This window comes from Sinohyriopsis cumingii, chromosome 15 (assembly GCF_028554795.1).
Source record: "Sinohyriopsis cumingii isolate HCF-2022 chromosome 15, ASM2855479v2, whole genome shotgun sequence".
NCBI classification, from domain to species: Eukaryota; Metazoa; Mollusca; class Bivalvia; order Unionida; family Unionidae; genus Sinohyriopsis; species Sinohyriopsis cumingii.
This window is the reverse complement of record NC_142975.1, coordinates 10,437,118-10,459,202: the sequence shown is the minus strand read 5'-3', so window position 1 is coordinate 10,459,202 and position 22,085 is coordinate 10,437,118. Positions and strand designations below refer to the sequence as shown.

The 22,085-nt window shown below is 31.4% G+C and overlaps 1 protein-coding gene across 1 annotated transcript in view; it reads right to left on the bottom strand.

Annotated features, from left to right (window-relative positions):
* LOC149781254 (proteasome subunit beta type-6-like) overlaps window positions 1-20,330 on the bottom strand; it is a 37,539-nt gene extending 17,209 nt beyond the window's left edge. Inside the window, exons 1-3 of the mRNA XM_089935338.1 lie at window positions 20,178-20,330; window positions 13,323-13,390; window positions 10,095-10,226 (exon numbers count right to left, since the gene is read on the bottom strand). Coding sequence (XP_089791464.1) covers window positions 10,095-10,226; window positions 13,323-13,390; window positions 20,178-20,264 — 287 coding nt within the window. The 5' untranslated portion in view covers window positions 20,265-20,330. The remainder of the gene's footprint in view (window positions 1-10,094; window positions 10,227-13,322; window positions 13,391-20,177) is intronic.
* Between the last annotated feature and the right edge of the window lie 1,755 nt (window positions 20,331-22,085).

Sequence of the window (22,085 nt, the reverse complement as noted above, 5' to 3'; positions counted from 1 at the left end):
AATGATTTGCTTTGAATACATTTAATGCCATCACAATGATTTGTTTTGAATAAATTTAATGTCATCACAATGATTAGTTTTGAATAAATTTAATGTCATCACAATGATTTGTTTTGAATCGTCTAATGTCATCACAATGATTTGTTTTGAATATAAGTAATGCCATCACAATGATTTCCTTTGAATACATTTAATGACATCACAATGATTACTTTTGAATAAATTTAATGACATCATAATGATTACTTTTGAATACATTTAATGCCATGACAATTTGTTTTGAATACATTTAATGCCATCACAATGATTTGTTTTGAATACATTTAATGCCATCACAATGATTTGCTTTGAATACATTTAATGCCATCACAGTGATTTGCTTTGAATACATTTAATGTCATCACAATGATTTGTTTTGAATACATTTAATGTCATCACAATGATTTGCTTTGAATACATTTAATGCCATCACAATGATTTGCTTTGAATACATTTAATGCCATCACAATGATTTGTTTTGAATACATTTAATGCCATCACAATGATTTGTTTTTAATACATTTAATGTCATCACAATGATTTGCTTTGAATACATTTAATGTCATCACAATGATTTGTTTTGAATACATTTAATGTCATCACAATGATTTGCTTTGAATACATTTAATGCCATCACAATGACTTGCTTTGAATACATCTAATGTCATTACAATGATTTGTTTTGAATAAATTTAATGTCATCACAATGATTTGTTTTGAATACATTTAATGTCATCACAATTTCTTTTTTTGAATACATTTAATGTCATCACAATGATTTGTTTTGAATACATTTAATGTCATCACAATGATTTGCTTTGAATACATTTAATGTCACCACAATGATTTGTTTTGAATACACTTAATGTCATCACAATGATTTGTTTTGAATACATTTAATGTCATCACAATGATTTGTTTTGAATACATTTAATGTCATCACAATGATTTGTTTTGAATACATTTAATGTCATCACAGTGATTTGCTTTGAATACATCTAATGTCATTACAATGATTTGTTTTGAATAAATTTAATGCCATCACAATGATTTGTTTTGAATACATTTAATGTCATCACAATTTTTTTTTAATAAATTTAATGCCATCACAATGATTTGTTTTGAATACATTTAATGTCATCACAATGATTTGTTTTGAATAAATTTAATGCCATCACAATGATTTGCTTTGAATACACTTAATGTCATCATTTAATGTCATCACAATGATTTGTTTTGAATACATTTAATGTCATCACAATGATTTGCTTTGAATACATTTAATGCCATCACAATGATTTGCTTTGAATACATTTAATGCCATCACAATGATTTGCTTTGAATACATTTAATGTCATCACAATGATTTGCTTAGAATAAATTTAATGCCATCACAATGATTTGCTTTGAATAAATTTAATGCCATCACAATGATTAGTTTTGAATACATTTAATGCCATCACAATGATTTGCTTTGAATACGTTAAATGTCATCACAATGATTAGTTCTGAACAAATTTAATGTCATCACAATGATTTGCTTTGAATACATTTAATGTCATCACAATGATTTGTTTTGAATACATTTAATGTCATCACAATGATTTGCTTTGAATACATTTAATGTCATCACAATGATTTGTTTTGAATACATTTAATGTCATCACAATGATTTGCTTTGAATACATTTAATGTCATCACAATGATTTGTTTTGAATACATTTAATGTCATCACAATGATATGTTTTGAATACATTTAATGTCATCACAATGATTTGCTTTGAATACACTTAATGTCATCACAATGATTTGTTTTGAATACATTTAATGCCATCACAATGATTTGTTTTGAATAAGTTTAATGCCATCACAATGATTTGCTTTGAATACACTTAATGCCATCACAATGAATTGCTTTGAATAAATTTAATGTCACCACAATGATTTGTTTTGAATACATTTAATGTCATCACAATGATTTGTTTTGAATACATTTAATGCCATCACAATGATTTGTTTTGAATACATTTAATGCCATCACAATGATTTGCTTTGAATACATTTAATGTCATCACAATGATTTGTTTTGAATACGTTTAAAGTCTTCACAATTTGTTTTGAATATAATTAATGCCATCACAATGATTTGCTTTGAATACATTTAATGCCATCACAATGATTTGTTTTGAATACATCTAATGTCATCACAATGATTTGTTCTGAATATAATTAATGCCATCACAATGATTTGCTTTGAATACATTTAATGTCATCACAATGATTACTTTTGAATCAATTTAATGTCATCATAATGATTACTTTTGAATATAATTAATGCCATCACAATGATTTGTTTTGAATACATTTAATGCCATCACAATGATTTGCTTTGAATAAGTTTAATGCCATCACAATGATTAGTTTTGAATACATTTAATGTCATCACAATGATTTGCTTTGAATACATTTAATGCCATCACAATGATTAGTTTTGAATACATTTAATCCAATCACAATGATTTGTTTTGAATACATCTAATGTCATCACAATGATTTGCTTTGAATACATTTAATATCATCACAATGATTTGTTTTGAATACATTTAATGCCATCACAATGATTTGTTTTGAATACATTTAATGCCATCACAATGATTTACTTTGAATACATTTAATGTCATCACAATGATTTGTTTTGAATACGTTTAATGCCATCACAATTTGTTTTGAATATAATTAATGCCAACACAATGATTTGCTTTGAATACATTTAATGCCATCACAATGATTTGTTTTGAATAAATTTAATGTCATCACAATGATTAGTTTTGAATAAATTTAATGTCATCACAATGATTTGTTTTGAATCGTCTCATGTCATCACAATGATTTGTTTTGAATATAATTAATGCCATCACAATGATTTCCTTTGAATACATTTAATGACATCACAATGATAACTTTTGAATAAATTTAATGACATCATAATGATTACTTTTGAATACATTTAATGCCATCACAATTTGTTTTGAATACATTTAATGCCATCACAATGATTTGTTTTGAATACATTTAATGCCATCACAATGATTTGCTTTGAATACATTTAATGCCATCACAGTGATTTGCTTTGAATACATTTAATGTCATCACAATGATTTGTTTTGAATACATTTAATGTCATCACAATGGTTTGCTTTGAATACATTTAATGCCATCACAATGATTTGCTTTGAATACATTTAATGCCATCACAATGATTTGTTTTGAATACATTTAATGCCATCACAATGATTTGTTTTTAATACATTTAATGTCATCACAATGATTTGCTTTGAATACATTTAATATCATCACAATGATTTGTTTTGAATACATTTAATGTCATCACAATGATTTGCTTTGAATACATTTAATGCCATCACAATGACTTGCTTTGAATACATCTAATGTCATTACAATGATTTGTTTTGAATAAATTTAATGTCATTACAATGATTTGTTTTGAATACATTTAATGTCATCACAATTTCTTTTTTTGAATACATTTAATGTCATCACAATGATTTGTTTTGAATACATTTAATGTCATCACAATGATTTGCTTTGAATACATTTAATGTCACCACAATGATTTGTTTTGAATACACTTCATGTCATCACAATGATTTGTTTTGAATACATTTAATGTCATCACAATGATTTGTTTTGAATACATTTAATGTCATCACAATGATTTGTTTTGAATACATTTAATGTCATCACAGTGATTTGCTTTGAATACATCTAATGTCATTACAATGATTTGTTTTGAATGAATTTAATGCCATCACAATGATTTGTTTTGAATACATTTAATGTCATCACAATTTTTTTTTAATAAATTTAATGCCATCACAATGATTTGTTTTGAATACATTTAATGTCATCACAATGATTTGTTTTGAATAAATTTAATGCCATCACAATGATTTGCTTTGAATACATTTAATGTCATCATTTAATGTCATCACAATGATTTGCTTTGAATAAATTTAATGCCATCACAATGATTTGCTTTGAATACACTTAATGTCATCATTTAATGTCATCACAATGATTTGTTTTGAATACATTTAATGTCATCACAATGATTTGCTTTGAATACATTTAATGCCATCACAATGATTTGCTTTGAATACATTTAATGCCATCACAATGATTTGCTTTGAATACATTTAATGTCATCACAATGATTTGCTTTGAATAAATTTAATGCCATCACAATGATTTGCTTAGAATAAATTTAATGCCATCACAATGATTAGTTTTGAATACATTTAATGCCATCACAATGATTTGCTTTGAATACGTTAAATGTCATCACAATGATTAGTTCTGAACAAATTTAATGTCATCACAATGATTTGCTTTGAATACATTTAATGTCATCACAATGATTTGTTTTGAATACATTTAATGTCATCACAATGATTTGCTTTGAATACATTTAATGTCATCACAATGATTTGTTTTGAATACATTTAATGTCATCACAATGATTTGCTTTGAATACATTTAATGTCATCACAATGATTTGTTTTGAATACATTTAATGCCATCACAATGATTTGTTTTGAATACATTTAATGCCATCACAATGATTTGCTTTGAATACATTTAATGTCATCACAATGATTTGTTTTGAATACGTTTAATGCCTTCACAATTTGTTTTGAATATAATTAATGCCATCACAATGATTTGCTTTGAATACATTTAATGCCATCACAATGATTTGTTTTGAATACATCTAATGTCATCACAATGATTTGTTCTGAATATAATTAATGCCATCACAATGATTTGCTTTGAATACATTTAATGTCATCACAATGATTACTTTTGAATCAATTTAATGTCATCATAATGATTACTTTTGAATATAATTAATGCCATCACAATGATTTGTTTTGAATACATTTAATGCCATCACAATGATTTGCTTTGAATAAGTTTAATGCCATCACAATGATTTGTTTTGAATACATTTAATGTCATCACAATGATTTGCTTTGAATACATTTAATGCCATCACAATGATTAGTTTTGAATACATTTAATCCCATCACAATGATTTGTTTTGAATACATCTAATGTCATCACAATGATTTGCTTTGAATACATTTAATACCATCACAATGATTTGTTTTGAATACATTTAATGCCATCACAATGATTTGTTTTGAATACATTTAATGCCATCACAATGATTTACTTTGAATACATTTAATGTCATCACAATGATTTGTTTTGAATACGTTTAATGCCATCACAATTTGTTTTGAATATAATTAATGCCATCACAATGATTTGCTTTGAATACATTTAATGCCATCACAATGATTTGTTTTGAATAAATTTAATGTCATCACAATGATTAGTTTTGAATAAATTTAATGTCATCACAATGATTTGTTTTGAATCGTCTAATGTCATCACAATGATTTGTTTTGAATATAATTAATGCCATCACAATGATTCCCTTTGAATACATTTAATGCCATCACAATGATTACTTTTGAATAAATTTAATGACATCATAATGATTACTTTTGAATACATTTAATGCCATCACAATTTGTTTTGAATACATTTAATGCCATCACAATGATTTGCTTTGAATACATTTAATGCCATCACAGTGATTTGTTTTGAATACATTTAATGTCATCACAATGATTTGTTTTGAATACATTTAATGTCATCACAATGATTTGCTTTGAATACATTTAATGCCATCACAATGATTTGCTTTGAATACATTTAATACCATCACAATGATTTGTTTTGAATCCATTTTATGCCATCACAATGATTTGTTTTTAATACATTTAATGTCATCACAATGATTTGCTTTGAATACATTTAATGTCATCACAATGATTTGTTTTGAATACATTTAATGTCATCACAATGATTTGCTTTGAATACATTTAATGCCATCACAATGACTTGCTTTGAATACATCTAATGTCATTACAATGATTTGTTTTGAATAAATTTAATGCCATCACAATGATTTGTTTTGAATACATTTAATGTCATCACAATTTCTTTTTTTGAATACATTTAATGTCATCACAATGATTTGTTTTGAATACATTTAATGTCATCACAATGATTTGCTTTGAATACATTTAATGTCATCACAATGATTTGTTTTGAATACATTTAATGTCATCACAATGATTTGTTTTGAATACATTTAATGTCATCACAATGATTTGTTTTGAATACATTTAATGTCATCACAATGATTTGTTTTGAATACATTTAATGTCATCACAATGATTTGTTTTGAATACATTTAATGTCATCACAGTGATTTGCTTTGAATACATCTAATGTCATTACAATGATTTGTTTTGAATAAAATTTAATGCCATCACAATGATTTGTTTTGAATACATTTAATGTCATCACAATGATTTGTTTTGAATAAATTTAATGCCATCACAATGATTTGCTTTGAATACATTTAATGTCATCATTTAATGTCATCACAATGATTTGCTTTGAATAAATTTAATGCCATCACAATGATTTGCTTTGAATACATTTAATGTCATCATTTAATGTCATCACAATGATTTGTTTTGAATACATTTAATGTCATCACAATGATTTGCTTTGAATACATTTAATGCCATCACAATGATTTGCTTTGAATACATTTAATGCCATCACAATGATTTGCTTTGAATACATTTAATGTCATCACAATGATTTGCTTTGAATAAATTTAATGCCATCACAATGATTTGCTTTGAATAAATTTAATGCCATCACAATGATTTGTTTTGAATACATTTAATGCCATCACAATGATTTGCTTTGAATACATTTAATGTCATCACAATGATTTGCTTTGAATAAATTTAATGACATCACAATAATTTGCTTTGAATACATTAATGTCATCACAATGATTAGTTTTGAATAAATTTAGTGTCATCACAATGATTTGTTTTGAATACATTTAATGCCTATTCTGCTGACCATTCAGGCATAAATTTGTTCTCTCAAAATCTGACTGGTGTTCAGCAGGTCCAATGCTAAATATCTTTGTCTGGGCTGTCTGGAATCTGTTGCAATACCAATATTGTCATCTTTAAGAAAACAGCAAGATGATTTTGTAAACTTCAGACCAGAAATTGTCATAACTAGGCAAATTGCTCATGTCACATTGCCATGCTACAACAGCATAGAATTTTGATAAGTATCCCACTGTTGTAGATTCTTTCACTAAATATCTGCCAAATTCACTGACCGTCTTGGGGATCTTCTGACACTTATAGGCAACAGGTTGTGAGGATATATCACTGGGGTAACAAAAGGCCTATTTTCTATCTCTGGGTTTTTGTTCTTTTCTGTTGATGTTACAAGAAGTACTTAAAGTCATGTTTTGCAAACATAATAATAATAATAATGAGGACTTTGTATAGCGCGTAATCTTTAGAAGCTCTAAGCGCTTTACAACATTAGACAACACCTATAAGATAAAAAACATAATGATATGATTACAAAAACAAACACCATGAAATTAGAAAATATTAAAAAATCATGCTTAGAATATTTAAGGTAGGAAACATTATTAGGTCTTAAAGTTTGTTCTTGCTTTTACGAAATACCTGATATGGCTTGCTTAGACCACCATAAATTCTAGTATTTGACGTGTTTCGCACGCCATAGTTTCTTGTAAATATACTTTTCCTTTTGCATTGCGTGATACCTTCATTGCTTGCATGGCACATGCATAATATATGTTAACGCACGCGACTATATACAGATATTACTTAGGAATCTTGACTGACACAGCCATTAGAGGGAAGCTCTTTATGTATTTAGCTGTCGGGGCGGGATCGCCAATATATCTTAGTTTGAGCCAAAGAGTTGGGTGAGTTATATTTTTAATCAACGTTCTTTAATTAATGTTCAGTTTCGCAAAACACGTTCAATGTTGTATTATACGTTGTTTTATCGTACTTGTAGTTGAATTCATCAAGAGTGTATGGCTTATGTAATTTGGTAGCGAGAGATGGTACGATTCGGATTATTAACAGGGATTTGAACATATATGCAATACTCCTGTTGGTAGGTCATCTTGTCACTATTATAACTAATACTGAAGACGTATTATGTACGTATTAGAGTTTTAGTATATCATATTTCTACTTTTTGTATGCCATTCATACGTCATAGTCGTACATAAGGAATATTTCAGGTGTGTTAGTATTAATCCATTTGAAATGCTCGGATATTTTAATCTAGATAAACACAAAGCATACTATTTGGAAAGTTGTTTCTTTTCATATTCAGCCAACTAGGTGTGGATTACTAGTTGTGGATAACTAGGTATGAGTATCTAGGTGTGGATAACTGTGTGCGGACTGACTAGGTGTAGCCAGAGGCCGTAGCAATAGTGATGCAAAACCGCCAGGAAAGTGCCACTGTACATGTGCATGAGAAGTCTGGATGGTTGAAGTGACTGAGCCAGGGAGCGGGTCAAAGAGCATATGAAATGTCAAGTAAACATCGGACATACATATAGAAATTTCATTATAGTGTTTGACTATAAGAATTTCATTATAGTGTTTGACTATAAGAATTTCATTATAGTGTTTAACTATAAGAAGGTCATAGTGTTTGACTAAGCAGAATTTCATTATAGTGTTTGACTATAAGGTCATAATGTTTGACTAAGAAGAATTTGATTATAGTGTTTGAATATAAGAATGCATGGTAGTGTTTAATTATCTGAGACAATTTTATAATTATTGAATATTTCAAATAAGTATCTGTTCTTCATCATAGTTTTCCACTGGATCCATATTATCTACCTTTGTATTTATTTTGATGTCATGTTACTTCATCATTAGTGTGAGAGAATGATACATCTTTTTATTGTCACTTGCATACGTGTTTGTTATTTCTTAAATACCAATTCCGTCTCAAAGGGTGTTAGCTCGATTATGTTACACTTGCAGTCAATATAAGTGAGTTTTGAGAGCACTCTTGAATGTGATCACTGTGTCTTTGTGTCTTAGTTCAGTGGGCAATTCATTCCACGTTGCTAGACCCTGGTATGCAAAAGAACACTGTCCATATGACTTTGTTTTCATAGTGGGAATAATGAGTATATGATTGTCAGAAGAGGAGCGTAAGTATCTTGCTGGTGTGTACACATGGGTGAGGTCGGATAGGTATGTTGGACTAGTGTCCGACAGTAAAACGTAGCACAGAGAACAAATTTTGTGTTTGATTCTGGATCGAATGGATAGCCAGTGTAGTGTACAGAGCAGCAAGGAGGTGTGCTCTGATCGTGGCACTCTAAGTATGATCCGAGCAGCTGTGTTTTGAAGTTTCTGGAGCAGATATTGAGATGAACCAGACAGAATTGAATTACAATGCAAATTGAGCTGATGCGTCTTAGCTCAAGATATGCAGCCTTGCATATATTCATGACATGTTGGTGCATTGAGAAAGTCCTGTCCGGAGTAACACCTAGGTTTTGTACTGATTGTGTGAATTTAATGTTGGTGTTGCTGATATTTATTGTTTGAGGTAAAGGATGTGAATAAGAAAGTCTTTGTGTTGTGATCAGAATGGCCTCAGTTTTATCATGATGAAAATGTCAGGGGATGGGGTTGTCAAAAATTATGATTTTGCATGGTATGTCATTTATGGCAGGCATGTAAGCATCAGTAACAATACTATCCAGAAAAAAGTTAAGAAATGGCACATTAAAATATTGCTGCTTTGCTGCTTACAAGATGCACAGCAGGATGTTAAATGGATTCAGTGATTTGTACAGGTCAATGACACAATAACACACTCTAGATTTAACCTTGGGTTTGTAACAACCACAATATCCACCAAAATGTTTACCTCATGAAAATGACTGACCTCACAGTATGTGTACATTACATGTCAAGAAAGATCTAAGTTAATCCTGCATGAACTACCAACAAATTAGGCATGCAAGATGGAACGATGCTAAAGTAATTGCTCACTTGTAGAAATTGAGGTGATAATTGACGATGTCTGCAATGGCCTGTGTGTCTGCAGCAGATCCTGAGCGGCAACAATAGATGTAGTCCGTAACTTTGGTCAGCTTATCTGTCACCCGGTTGGCTATATAGGCACTGTCAACAAAAAATGTACATCAAATGCTAAGCATATAGGTTATCTACCACATGTACTCAGTATAACTCAAGTACAACTGAAACAACAAAGACCATTATCTACTGTCATATACTGTGCCTGCAGATCAGGACTTATGCTGTTTGTTCTATTGATTACCCCTAACAAACTGCTTAGGTTCAGATTTGTTGGCACATTATGCAACAAAGTAGATCTGGGGCTGTGCAGTTGACAGCTGGATCCATCTTATATGCAAGTATATACAATCATAAAAAAGAAGCACTGAATATTACACCATTACCATTACAAGTCAAAACTGACATGGCATTATCTATCACTCCAAGCTACCCATCATAAAGACAAGTTTATGAAACTACATGTCTTTTATCAATGACAATAAATATAAAAATATTCATTGCATTTCACAGCTTTCTCACTTTTGGCATAGTTCTCAACCCTTTATGCAATGCAATTTTTTTTCTCAATAATTTTCACCAAAGTAAAAGCCATCAAAATACTTTGTTGAAAGTACATGGTGAAGAATTAAATAAATTTATACTGAAACTATTTTCAATTTACAGTCAGTGACCTTGATCTTGAGCTTCTGTCTCCAAACTCAATAGACTTCAACCCTGCTCCAAGTGCAAGCATACATGCCAACCCCTGCTGAGCAAAAGGTGTAATCCAAGTGGACAAAAAGAGAAATCCGAGCAGAAAAAGAGTAATCAACATATAGCATAATAAAATTCAAGGAGCATATGTACAAAATGATTTATTTACCCCTCTGATCTTTTAATATCAATTAATGCTTCAAGTTTTCATATATAGCACTTTTAGCTTTAAAAGCAACAGACTCTCATATTTAATTTCAAACACTTTGTACCAGCTGAGACTATGCATGCTTTGCACACCAGAAGAGCACTTAGTGCCGGGTTACTGAGCCTGGATCTGAATTCACTTTAATTTTTGTTAACAATACTGAACAATCTTTTTCAGTCAGCATTAGAATGGTAAAGAACCAATATTCCTTTCATAACCTGGCAAAGAAGAGGAAATTTATATCTTCTAGTTACTGGGTCTTTTAGCTGGTAAATAAGGTGCCATTGCACATAAAGTCTGTCCGCATGAAGTATCTTGTCTGGTAGAATGCCAGCTTGATACTTCAGGAGTTCTTCTAATTTATCGACAGCCTTTCCTGCAGCAAGGTGCATCAAATGTCAGGGACAACCTGATTTGTACACTGATGGGAGATAGTTTTCAAAATATAGAATGCAACTCCTTTATGAATTCCAGTCATCACTGATGCATTATCTGCTGAAAACCCCATACAGTTCTGCCAACTTAATGTTTATTCAATGGATTATCAAGCAAATCAAAAATGTTTTCTCCAGTGGAATCTACTGTTAATTATGGTAATGAAAGAGCACTCTGACTTTGCTTTTTTTGTTGTCAAAGTCTCTTACACAGACCGAGTAAAACTTTTTTCATTATAATCACTACTTTTGTCTGTGGCAATACTAAACCATCCAATTTTCATGGCTTCTGTAATTTTAAGTGAAGTGTTTTCTGCTAAACACCATACAATATTAGATGACCAATACTAAAATCCTTTCCACACAGCCTGCAATGGGTGTGTAGCTGCCACAGAATGGAATGCTGCATTATGTATTTATGTATTCATCTTTGAATCGGTTTTTGTCATTTTCTAATCCATCTGTGAAATTATTTGAAAAACATATTTGCGCTATCACATGCATCAACTATAATAAATATGACTTTACTTTTCACACCAAATACCAACAGACTGATTCTGTACCAGAAATGAATTAGAACAAAGAATCTGCAAAGATTAAAAAACCAGCATGTTCTCTTCTAACTAAGCCATATAGCTGCTATAAGTAGAAACAGAGGTCAAAAGTTTCAAAGTAGAAACCAGCATGTTTTTTGAAAAAAAGACAGCTGCTATAAATAAAACATGATACTGTTAGGAAAGTGCATGCAAGTCTATGGAATAGCGTATGTCGTAGTTACGTAGAAGCAGTCTTGTTTAGAACACGGTCTGTGGAATTAATGGGATGTTAATAAAAATGAGAAAACAAATTATGAATTTTTAGTCGAGGGGGGATATAGCAAAAATATGCAATCTGAATATGTATATGCATAAGACATAATTTAGTGAAAAAAGCATAATGATTACACCAAAAGCGTAATGGTTGGCATGTATGTGCAAGCCCTGCCTAAAGTTTGATTCTGGTGTGTAATGAAGAAGCCACGTGTAAGTTTGGACATGGCCTGTGACATGAAACTAATAGTATTATTATGCAGAAATGTTTTCTCTTCTTTCAGTCACAACTTTGATCTTTTCACCAAAAATCAGTCGCCTTCTTTCTTAAGCCAAGTGCAAGCCATCCATAATGCTTGGTCATTGTCTCTGATATAGAACTCCAAATTATTGTGCACAAATCACTTGCTTCTCCGCATCAGTGACCTTAACCTTTGACCCCTTTTTATCCCAAATTTGATAGGTTTCTTCCTTACCTGAAGTGCAAGTTAACACCAAAGCTTGGTAATGGTAGATGACTTGAGTTATAGTGTGGAATTTAACAAGTAAACAGACTGATGGAATCATCATGTAAAATAAACAATAATTTTCTAGAAATCTGTACCTATGATGATATTACGATATTACATGAAAATATGAAACCTCTTTTTGTCAATCAGAAATATGTATGCTGTTTTGCATACTGTATCCTGTGTCTGCTGAATTTCCAAACAAATAAAACAAGTAATAATTAATATTTTAATTTTCCACAATCACTTTTGCAGCAGTCTCCTATTTTTTGTGTTCTTGTTACAAACAAGTATAATTTCATGTCAAACATTTCACAACTGACAGAACAAAAACCATTAGATTTGTAGCAAAAAAGTAGAATTGTTTTGTAAAATATGTTGTTGTTTAACTTTTTTTTTACAGTTTGATTTTTATTTTCCAAATTTCTCTCCTGCTATTTTGAAACATAATAAGAAATGAGGATAAGGATGTAATCCGTTCTTCCAGTTAAGTGACCATGGAAGCAATCAGTAAGTTTGTCTATTACCCTGTTGTTGTCCTGGAATCAGCTCCAATCACCACACCCCCATCAAACTCTATTGCACATATCGTTGTCTGGAAAAGAGAAAAAGAAAAAAAAGAAACATTAAGTAAATGATTTTAAAAAAAACGAAGAAAAAAAATCGAGTTACTGACATTCTAATAAGTCCAGAGTGAACCAACTACCAGAAAGTTAGGCCTCTGCCATAACTGGCTGAAATAATGTACAAAATATACTCCTTCACAATACCATAAATGATTCAAATTTTTTTTACATAAAGACAATATCTTGGACCTTCAGATGCTGGTATTGGACCCAATATTCCAAGACTATAGCCTGCTATCCCTCCATAAAAAGCAATGGATTCTTAATTTTCTGGACCTCTGAATCGAGAACCAAGAAGTTCAATTTCCCAAAGTGGTTACAGATAAAAAAAATATTTGGCAAGAAAATTTATAGCATTAACGGAAACAAAATTAGAATTACGATCTTCAAAAATGAAACACGAAGAAAACAATTTAAATGAAACAAAACATTAACAATAATTACAATAAATTCAATTTTTATACATGTAGAAAATTTTATCATAATGACACCCAAATTCTGGAGACAAGGTCAAGGACTCAGTTTCAACAACCTAAAGAAAGCTTTGAATATCAATTAATATAATCTAATTAACAATGAGAGTAATTATGTGTATATGGGAGGAAATTAAAGTCTTACAACAAACAAGCTCCTATTCTTTGGGGATACTAAATATAGCATTGTTATGCCAGGGATTTACAAATCAACTTGTCTGTTTCCAGTGACATGCTCAAAGTCAGCTCTGGCAAGACTCCTTTCGAAGTAACTTGTCCATGAGCAAATCCCAAATCTGAGTTTGGGTTTGTTAGTGTTCTGTTACCTACTGAACCCAGTTTTGAGAAATAAGTTAGAAATATTCTACCTTATTATTTGATATTTGTATGTATCTAGGAATAGCCAACATTCAGGTCCCTAACATAGGCTTAGGCAGTATAAAGATTGTTTTGATGCACATTACTGTCTTCGGATGAGTAAGGCATTAATTGTTAATAATATAACTTTAAGATTTCTATGATAGGTGCATTTGGAAATAAAAGGTATTCATCACTAATGATTAACTACAAAAATTCATTCAAAGCATGATCAATGAACTGAAAATGTAACACCTACACATTATGTTTATAATCCATTGTTTATGTGGTAATAAACACGAGACCGATAACTAAATACTGCTTGTCAAACAGTTATGTGGATAAAAGTAAGTGTTCTCATTCTCAAAAGTCACATTGTCAAAGATTTTGATGGATGTCGAAGATTTCAAGGTGACTAGATGGTAAATGAAAACAGAAGCAGACGTGTGAGTGGACATAACAAACCCCAGAAGAACATGATAAAGTGAAATCATTCACAATTTTGTGACCCTTTTCAGTGATGAACTTATTTCTATATTGTTTTCCTTCTGGACGTATAATCAAACCTGCAGGAATATTAGAACTTTAATTGGGAAGATAAAGAATATTGCTAAGAATAAAAACACGATTAAAATTAAATTCAAGCAGCTCTGTTACTTACCGTTTAAAAAACATCTCTCTCTCTCTCAAAAACCTAGCTTATTTGAAACTAGTTTCTACTTTACCAATTTTGGGGCAAGCTTAGTTTTTCCAAGGGCATATCTAATTTTCCAGTCAGCTTTCCCAAGGCAAGCCAACTATTACTATTAGAAAAAATGCAAATCCCTGGTTACACTATTTACTTTTTAAATTTTCTAAACCCCTACGTTCTCAGAGTATATTCATTTTCTAACTTCTAGAGTGGACAAGTTTTTTATAATAAATTATTAACTACAATGTTCTTTTACCTCCAACCATGCAGGCAGGTTATTTTGATGCTAATGCTATGAATGCTGTAATTCTATTTTTCAATCCTTGTGCAGCGCATTCCTTTAAAGCAGGGAGAGAGAGGAATTTTCCATTTACTGTGATCCTGAATGGAGCATTTAATAAATGGTGAATAAAAATCACAGTGGCAGGCAATGACCCTCAAAATAAATGGCTTTATGTGTTCACATATCTACATGATGTTTATAAATGCTTACAAATGTATCCAAAAGATTTCCTGACAGTATCAGTCAAGTAGACAATTTAAACAACTGTGCTATTGTTATGTCTCTTCAAACTCTTTTGATGATGGCATCCAAGATCCATTATCTTCACTGCATTATTCAGAATAATGTACAGCAACAAATGATGACTGCAGTGAAGGAAATACATATTGGACTTGTGCTTTTGTCATTTATGGAATATTATCAAAAGGATTTAATCAGGTTATTGCTTTTTAATTTTCCAAATTAAATTAATGTGAAGAAAAGCAAATTTTAAAAGCAATAACTTGATTAAATAAATATCTCAGGATGACCTAGCAAATGAAACCTCTCTAAAATCAGTAAAACCTTTTCAATGCCTCCTCACCCACAATGATTTCTTATTCTAATTTGGCAAATATATCTTCTACTTTAGTTTGTATGAGATGTCCTTTTGTAGAGAGAAAAAAATTTTTTTTTTGTTTGGATTCAATTCAAACTAATATCTGTCACTTTTGCATACAGAACTTGAATCCCATACTTTCACTGCTGCAATGGCCTTGATAGCCACTAGTTTAAAATATTTAGAGGATCAAATCATACAAACGGTGAGGAAGATTTAATTATTTTGAGGTTGAATTAATGACATAACATACTAAATTTATGCAAAAACACAATATGTCCTTTAATGAATGTTTTATTATTTTCAAAAGTAGTTCAGAAAATTTGGATATTCATTATAATGAATGCTGGTAGATAAATAGTAACATTAAAGTTAAACCAGAGCAAGATTCAAAATAGAAAATTCCATGGTGCCTCTCATTTGGGCTTACCGTGATTATCAAACACATCATTTCTGTAGCATTACTAGTGCATTATTTTCCTTAGTCTATTTAATATGCTGCATCTCACCAAATTTTGGATGGTGAGCGTCATATGCCATTGTGATCCAAGGTACAGTGCTCCTTGTTTGTGGTCTTCAATTATCATATTTATTATGGTACAAAATTTTAAATCATCCAAAAAAGTACACTATCTTGGTATCTCCGTTTATATTCAATATATGTGTATCAATAAAGTGCTCTTCTAAATCATAAACTGACAAACATGTTTTATACCATCCTATCTTTTCAAATGGTTCAATATCCAATTCACAATTGCTACACAATTAAAATTCAGTTGTTTTTCTATTAAGGATATAATATATAAAAATTTGCTTAATGTTCACCAAATATTTCTTGGATACATGCACAAATATAAAAAAGACACCAACATTTCTTTGCCTTAAATGTAGTTCGTGTTTACTTTGCATTCTCGTCTCTTTCTTCACATAAAAATTACTAAACTTTCATTATATGTATGTGAGTTTTCTATCATGAATTCAGTAACATGGTCATTCACTCATACTTGCATTATATATGTCATTAATCATAAACCTCTATAAAGTACACAGACTGAAAGCATTACACACATTATGTAAGATATATCCATTACCAATTCAAGAAAAAGAAAACAAAATCAGTCTAGTAGATTACTAAATTTGTGTACCATTTGTCTTTACATGCAAATGTTACAATCAACAAAACTGAGAAACCAATATTTTATCATTACAGGGGGACACAGGTACATAAAATGCTTAACCACTTTATGAACCATGGTTCGAAATTCTCACAAGCCTCCATAAATACACGAGTTTCAAGACCCAATTCGGTTGTTTTAAATTAACGTTCCATGGTGACCATACTTATATGATAGCAGCTTATACCACTGCATGGTAGCTTCACTACCCAGCAGATTATAACTACCTGATTCTACCATGTATTATAATGGTCTTGCTGTATAATGAAAAAGTTAGCAGGGGGTCACGCTACCAGGCGAAGTGGGTGACTAAGTAGCCTAAAAAATGCAAACTTTGCCTTCTTGTGTTAGAAAAGTGAAAAGTACTTTGCCCTGTGATTTTTTTTTGTACACTGACTGATTTTACTTATTGAGATGCAACATCACATTAGCCAGGTTAGTTCTAGTGTTGTGTTGTAGCGAAATTTATTCATCAAGCCATAGATAGGTCAAGTTTTGATATCAATTATGCTGACAATCTCTTGCACGTTCACAGGCAAGTGTTTTGATAGTTGATTGACCATTAACCCTTTCCTGAGTAAGTTAGCAACTATCACGGCCTGATTTCCACATTATGAAAAAGAAACATACAAACTTGTGTTTTGCAACTTGAACAATTATAGCATGTAAATAGCAATTTGTGTCTTAAGAACAGAATTGGTGATCTGGGTAATTTAACTGCTTCTTGTACACTATTTTGTCATAAAATTAGTTTGAAACTATAAGTGAACCAGTAACAGGGAAATAATGGCAGACATCGCTGTGTCTGGGAACTCCCAGTTTATTACATTGTTTTTGTAAATCATCGGACAAATAAATTCATAAAAATATACAATTCATAGAAAGCAAAACCTAGCTATTATGCTATTTAAGATATAACTTTAAAATGCAATTATGTAGGTCAGAAACATATGGGACAATCTTTGTTGTGGAATTCGTGAGAAGCGTTGTAAGGTCAAAGTTGTTTTCTGACTTGACTTGTATTTCTACCTAATATTCAAGTCTAGCTTGCCCCCTGTGTTATCATTAGGGTGAAGTTTTTTTTTAGTACTCAAATAAATTATTTTTGGGGCCCTGAGTGGCCGAGTGGTCTAAAGCGCTCTCCGTTACGGACCACTGCCATCTCATCTCTGTCTGCATGGATTCGAGTCTAGGATTCTGCCAATGTGGGTATGTGAGAAAGCTTGCCAGTAACTTCTCATGGGTCGGTGGTTCTTCCCGGGTTCTTCCTCCACCATTAATACTGGCCGCCATGCATAACCTATTGTGTGCTGAAAAATGACATTAAACCACATAACATTATTTTTAATATTAAAAGTATATCTATATTATATTATTTAAACAGAATTAAGTTTTATTTTGTCAAATATAACCAATATATATTAATAACAATCTGTAACTTTCAGCATTTTACTAATCATGTGATGATGGATGTAGTTCTCAATGAAACTTATAGCTGAATCTGTGTAAACTGACTTCACTATTTAGCATGTTAATAACTAATAGATTCTTTATCTCTGTCAATATTGATTTCATTACACATTTGACATTATGGTTTTATCATTATGTATGGATTGATGTTTATCATCTTCTTTCTTAACCAAGTGTTTTAAAGGATTTTGGGAAGAATCAGCCCATAGCAGAGCTAACCTATTAAAATGTCATCAGATGACAAACTCTGTGCATAACATATTCTGACCATAATATACTCGACCCACTATTTATATAACAGCAAAATTTCCACCATTCTGTGTAATGAGTTATAAACTAGAAATTAAGGATTTACTAAATATACCTTTTGCTAATTAATTTTTAACTGAAAATACTTTTCTAAGAAAGTTCAGGCATTAATCCAGGCAACATCTCTTATTCAGATGAATAAATATAATATCATCAGGAGTATAATGATCAAAATATCAACTAAGACCATATACTTAATTCCTATTTTTATCATTTTTATGGGGTTTTTAATACTATTTTAATAGTGTTATAACATCACCTGATCAATTAAAAAATCAATCAAAACATGATAAGATATCAATATCGTTCAAGTAAATTAATGATTTCATTTATTACTATAAACTAATGAAACAATCCATTATATTCTTTATTTCTTTTTATGCTTACAGATCCAAATAGAGGAAAAATAAATCAAGGATCATGAAAATATTGCATACTTCCTCTTTAGTCTCATCTTATATATACTATTTATTTCAGTCCATGTCACATGCTCATAGTTATTAATAGAGTGGAGTGGCCTAGTGGTTAGAGTGTCTGCCTCAGATGCGGGAGGTTGTGGGTTCGATCCCCGGCTAAGTCATACCAAAGACTTACAAAAATGGTACTAACGACTGCCTTGCTTGGACTGGTCAGCCTGGTGTCAGGATAATGTGACTGGGTGGGACATCATGCTACATGCCTGCGGCATGATGCCCCAGTGCTAGACATCACTCTAAACTACCACACTGCAGGCATCATAACAATATGACTGAAAAATTGTTAAAGCTACATTAAAAATCCAAATCACACACATTAATAGAGTGGATGCAAATCACATCAGCAGTCAATAACAGAGAGTGGAGGCTTAAAGTGTTTTAATTCATATATTAACGATTAAAAAACCAGTCCTCAAATTCAAATGTACAAAGACATATTTAATGTGTAAATGTGACTTGTGTTTGAGTATATCGGAGTATATTTGGGTGTATTTGAGTAAAACGACGTACCGGTTTATCATTACAACTTTTGCAATGGGTGATCCTAAAAGAAATATGAAACTTTCAGGACTACAAAAAATAATCAACCAACACTGTTTTTACCACCCATCATATAGCACCAGCTATAACGCAAACCCTAACCCCCCATTACAATCTAAAATCTTTAAAAATGCACCTACTCCAATCAAACCCCCAAACCAAACGTTCAAAATGTGCACTTACCCGCGTGGCCGTGTAGGTTGTTGTAATAAAAATCTTCCCACATGTGTCATAATTATTTTACTTATTCATTAACGATTTTAAGAGGGGGGGGGTATCGTTGCTAAAGACTAATTATTTCCTCAAAACTGATTAATTCCGATTTAATATTTACAAAAACAAACAACATATCCTTATTGAATATAATGGAACAACAATGCTTACTCCTGTTTCATGCTCGGCTGTTAGCCAATCAGGTCTAGCAAAATCAGATGAATACATCGATGAGAAACCGCTGGTCATCGTCGCCATGTTTATAAGATACTTGACTGTATCTCACATCAATTTCACAGTCCTCCTAATTAATTGATTGTTCCTAAAACCAGTCGAAAGTGTTGCTGCCTAATATCCTCAAACTTTAAGCAATCTCGTAACGGAATCGTCGTCCCCACACACACACACACACACACACACACACACACACATATATATATATATATATATATATATATATATATATATATATATATATATATATATATATATATATATATATATATATAAAATGAGGACTTTGTATGGTGCCTAATTTTTAGAAGCTCTAAGCGCTTTACTGCATTAGACAACACCTACAAGATTAAAAAAATTGCTAATAATAATAATAATGAGGACTTTGTATAGCGCCTAATCTTTAGAAGCTCTAAGCGCTTTACAACGTTAGATAACACCTATAAGATAAGAAACATAATAATATTATTACAAAAACAAACAACATGAATTTAGAAAAACATTTTAAAAAATATAAAAAAACATGCTGAGAATATTTAAGGTAGGAAACATTATTAGGTCTTTACGTTTGTTCTTGCAGTCGAAATAAGTGAGTTTTGAGACCCCTCTTGAATGTGATACTATGTTTTTGTGTCTAAGTTCAATGGGCAATTCATTCCACGTTGCTGGACCCTGGTATCCATATGACTTTGTTTTCGTAGTGGGAATAATGAGTATACGATTGTCAGGAGAGGAGCGTAAACATCTTGCTGGTGTGTACACATGGGTGAGGTCGGATATGTATGTTGGACTAGAGTCCGACAGTGAAACGTAGCACAGAGAACAAATTTTGTGTTTGATTCTGGATCGAATGGATAGCCAGTGTAGGGTACAGAACAGCGGGGAGGTGTGCTCTGATCGTGGTACTCTAAGTATGATCCAAGTAGCAGTGTTTTGAAGTTTCTGGAGCAGATATTGAGATGAACCAGACATAACTGAGTTACAATAGTCCAGTCTTGAAAGTACTAATGAACATACAAGTGTTTTAGTGGCATCAACTGAAAGATATGTTGGTGCAATGTGAGAGTACTGTCCAGAGTAACACCTAGGTTTCGTACTGATTGTGTGAATTTAATGTTGCTGTTGCTGATATTTATTGTTTGAGATAAATGATGTGAATGACAAATTCTTTGTGTTGTGTTCAGAATGGCCTCATTCTTATCATCATTGATCTGCAGCTTGTTACATGTCATCCATGATTTCACATCAGAAATGCACCTCTCTACACCTTGGATGGTAGCATCAACTTCAGTTGGGTGGCTAGATTTGTATATTTGGGTGTCATCAGCGTACAATTGGTGAGACACTGGATGATGATCTATGACACTTGAGAGCGACCGAGTGTATATAATGAAGAGAATAGGCCCAATAACAGACCTCTGTGGAACACCACAACATAGATCAACTGGGCTGGAGTGTATTCCATTAGGAGATACAATTTGTATCCTGTTGACCAAGTAGGACTTGAACCACAGTAAGGCTGTATCATGAATGCCAAATACATGCTGGAGATGGTGAAGTAATATATAATGTTCTATTGTGTCAAATGCTGCAGGCAAATCAAGGAGGGTGAGGACTGTAATCTTTCCGCTATCCAACGCAGAGAGAATGTCATTAACTACTTTTAGAAGAGTAGTTTCAGTACTGTGGCAAGGGCGATATGCAGATTGTACATTGCTAAAAGGACTGTTTGATTTCAGATGAGATACGAGCTGGGATAGAACAACCTTTTCTAAGATTTTTTATATGAATGGGAGATTAGAAACTGGGCGGTAGTTCTATAAATCGTTATGGTCTAGTCTTGGT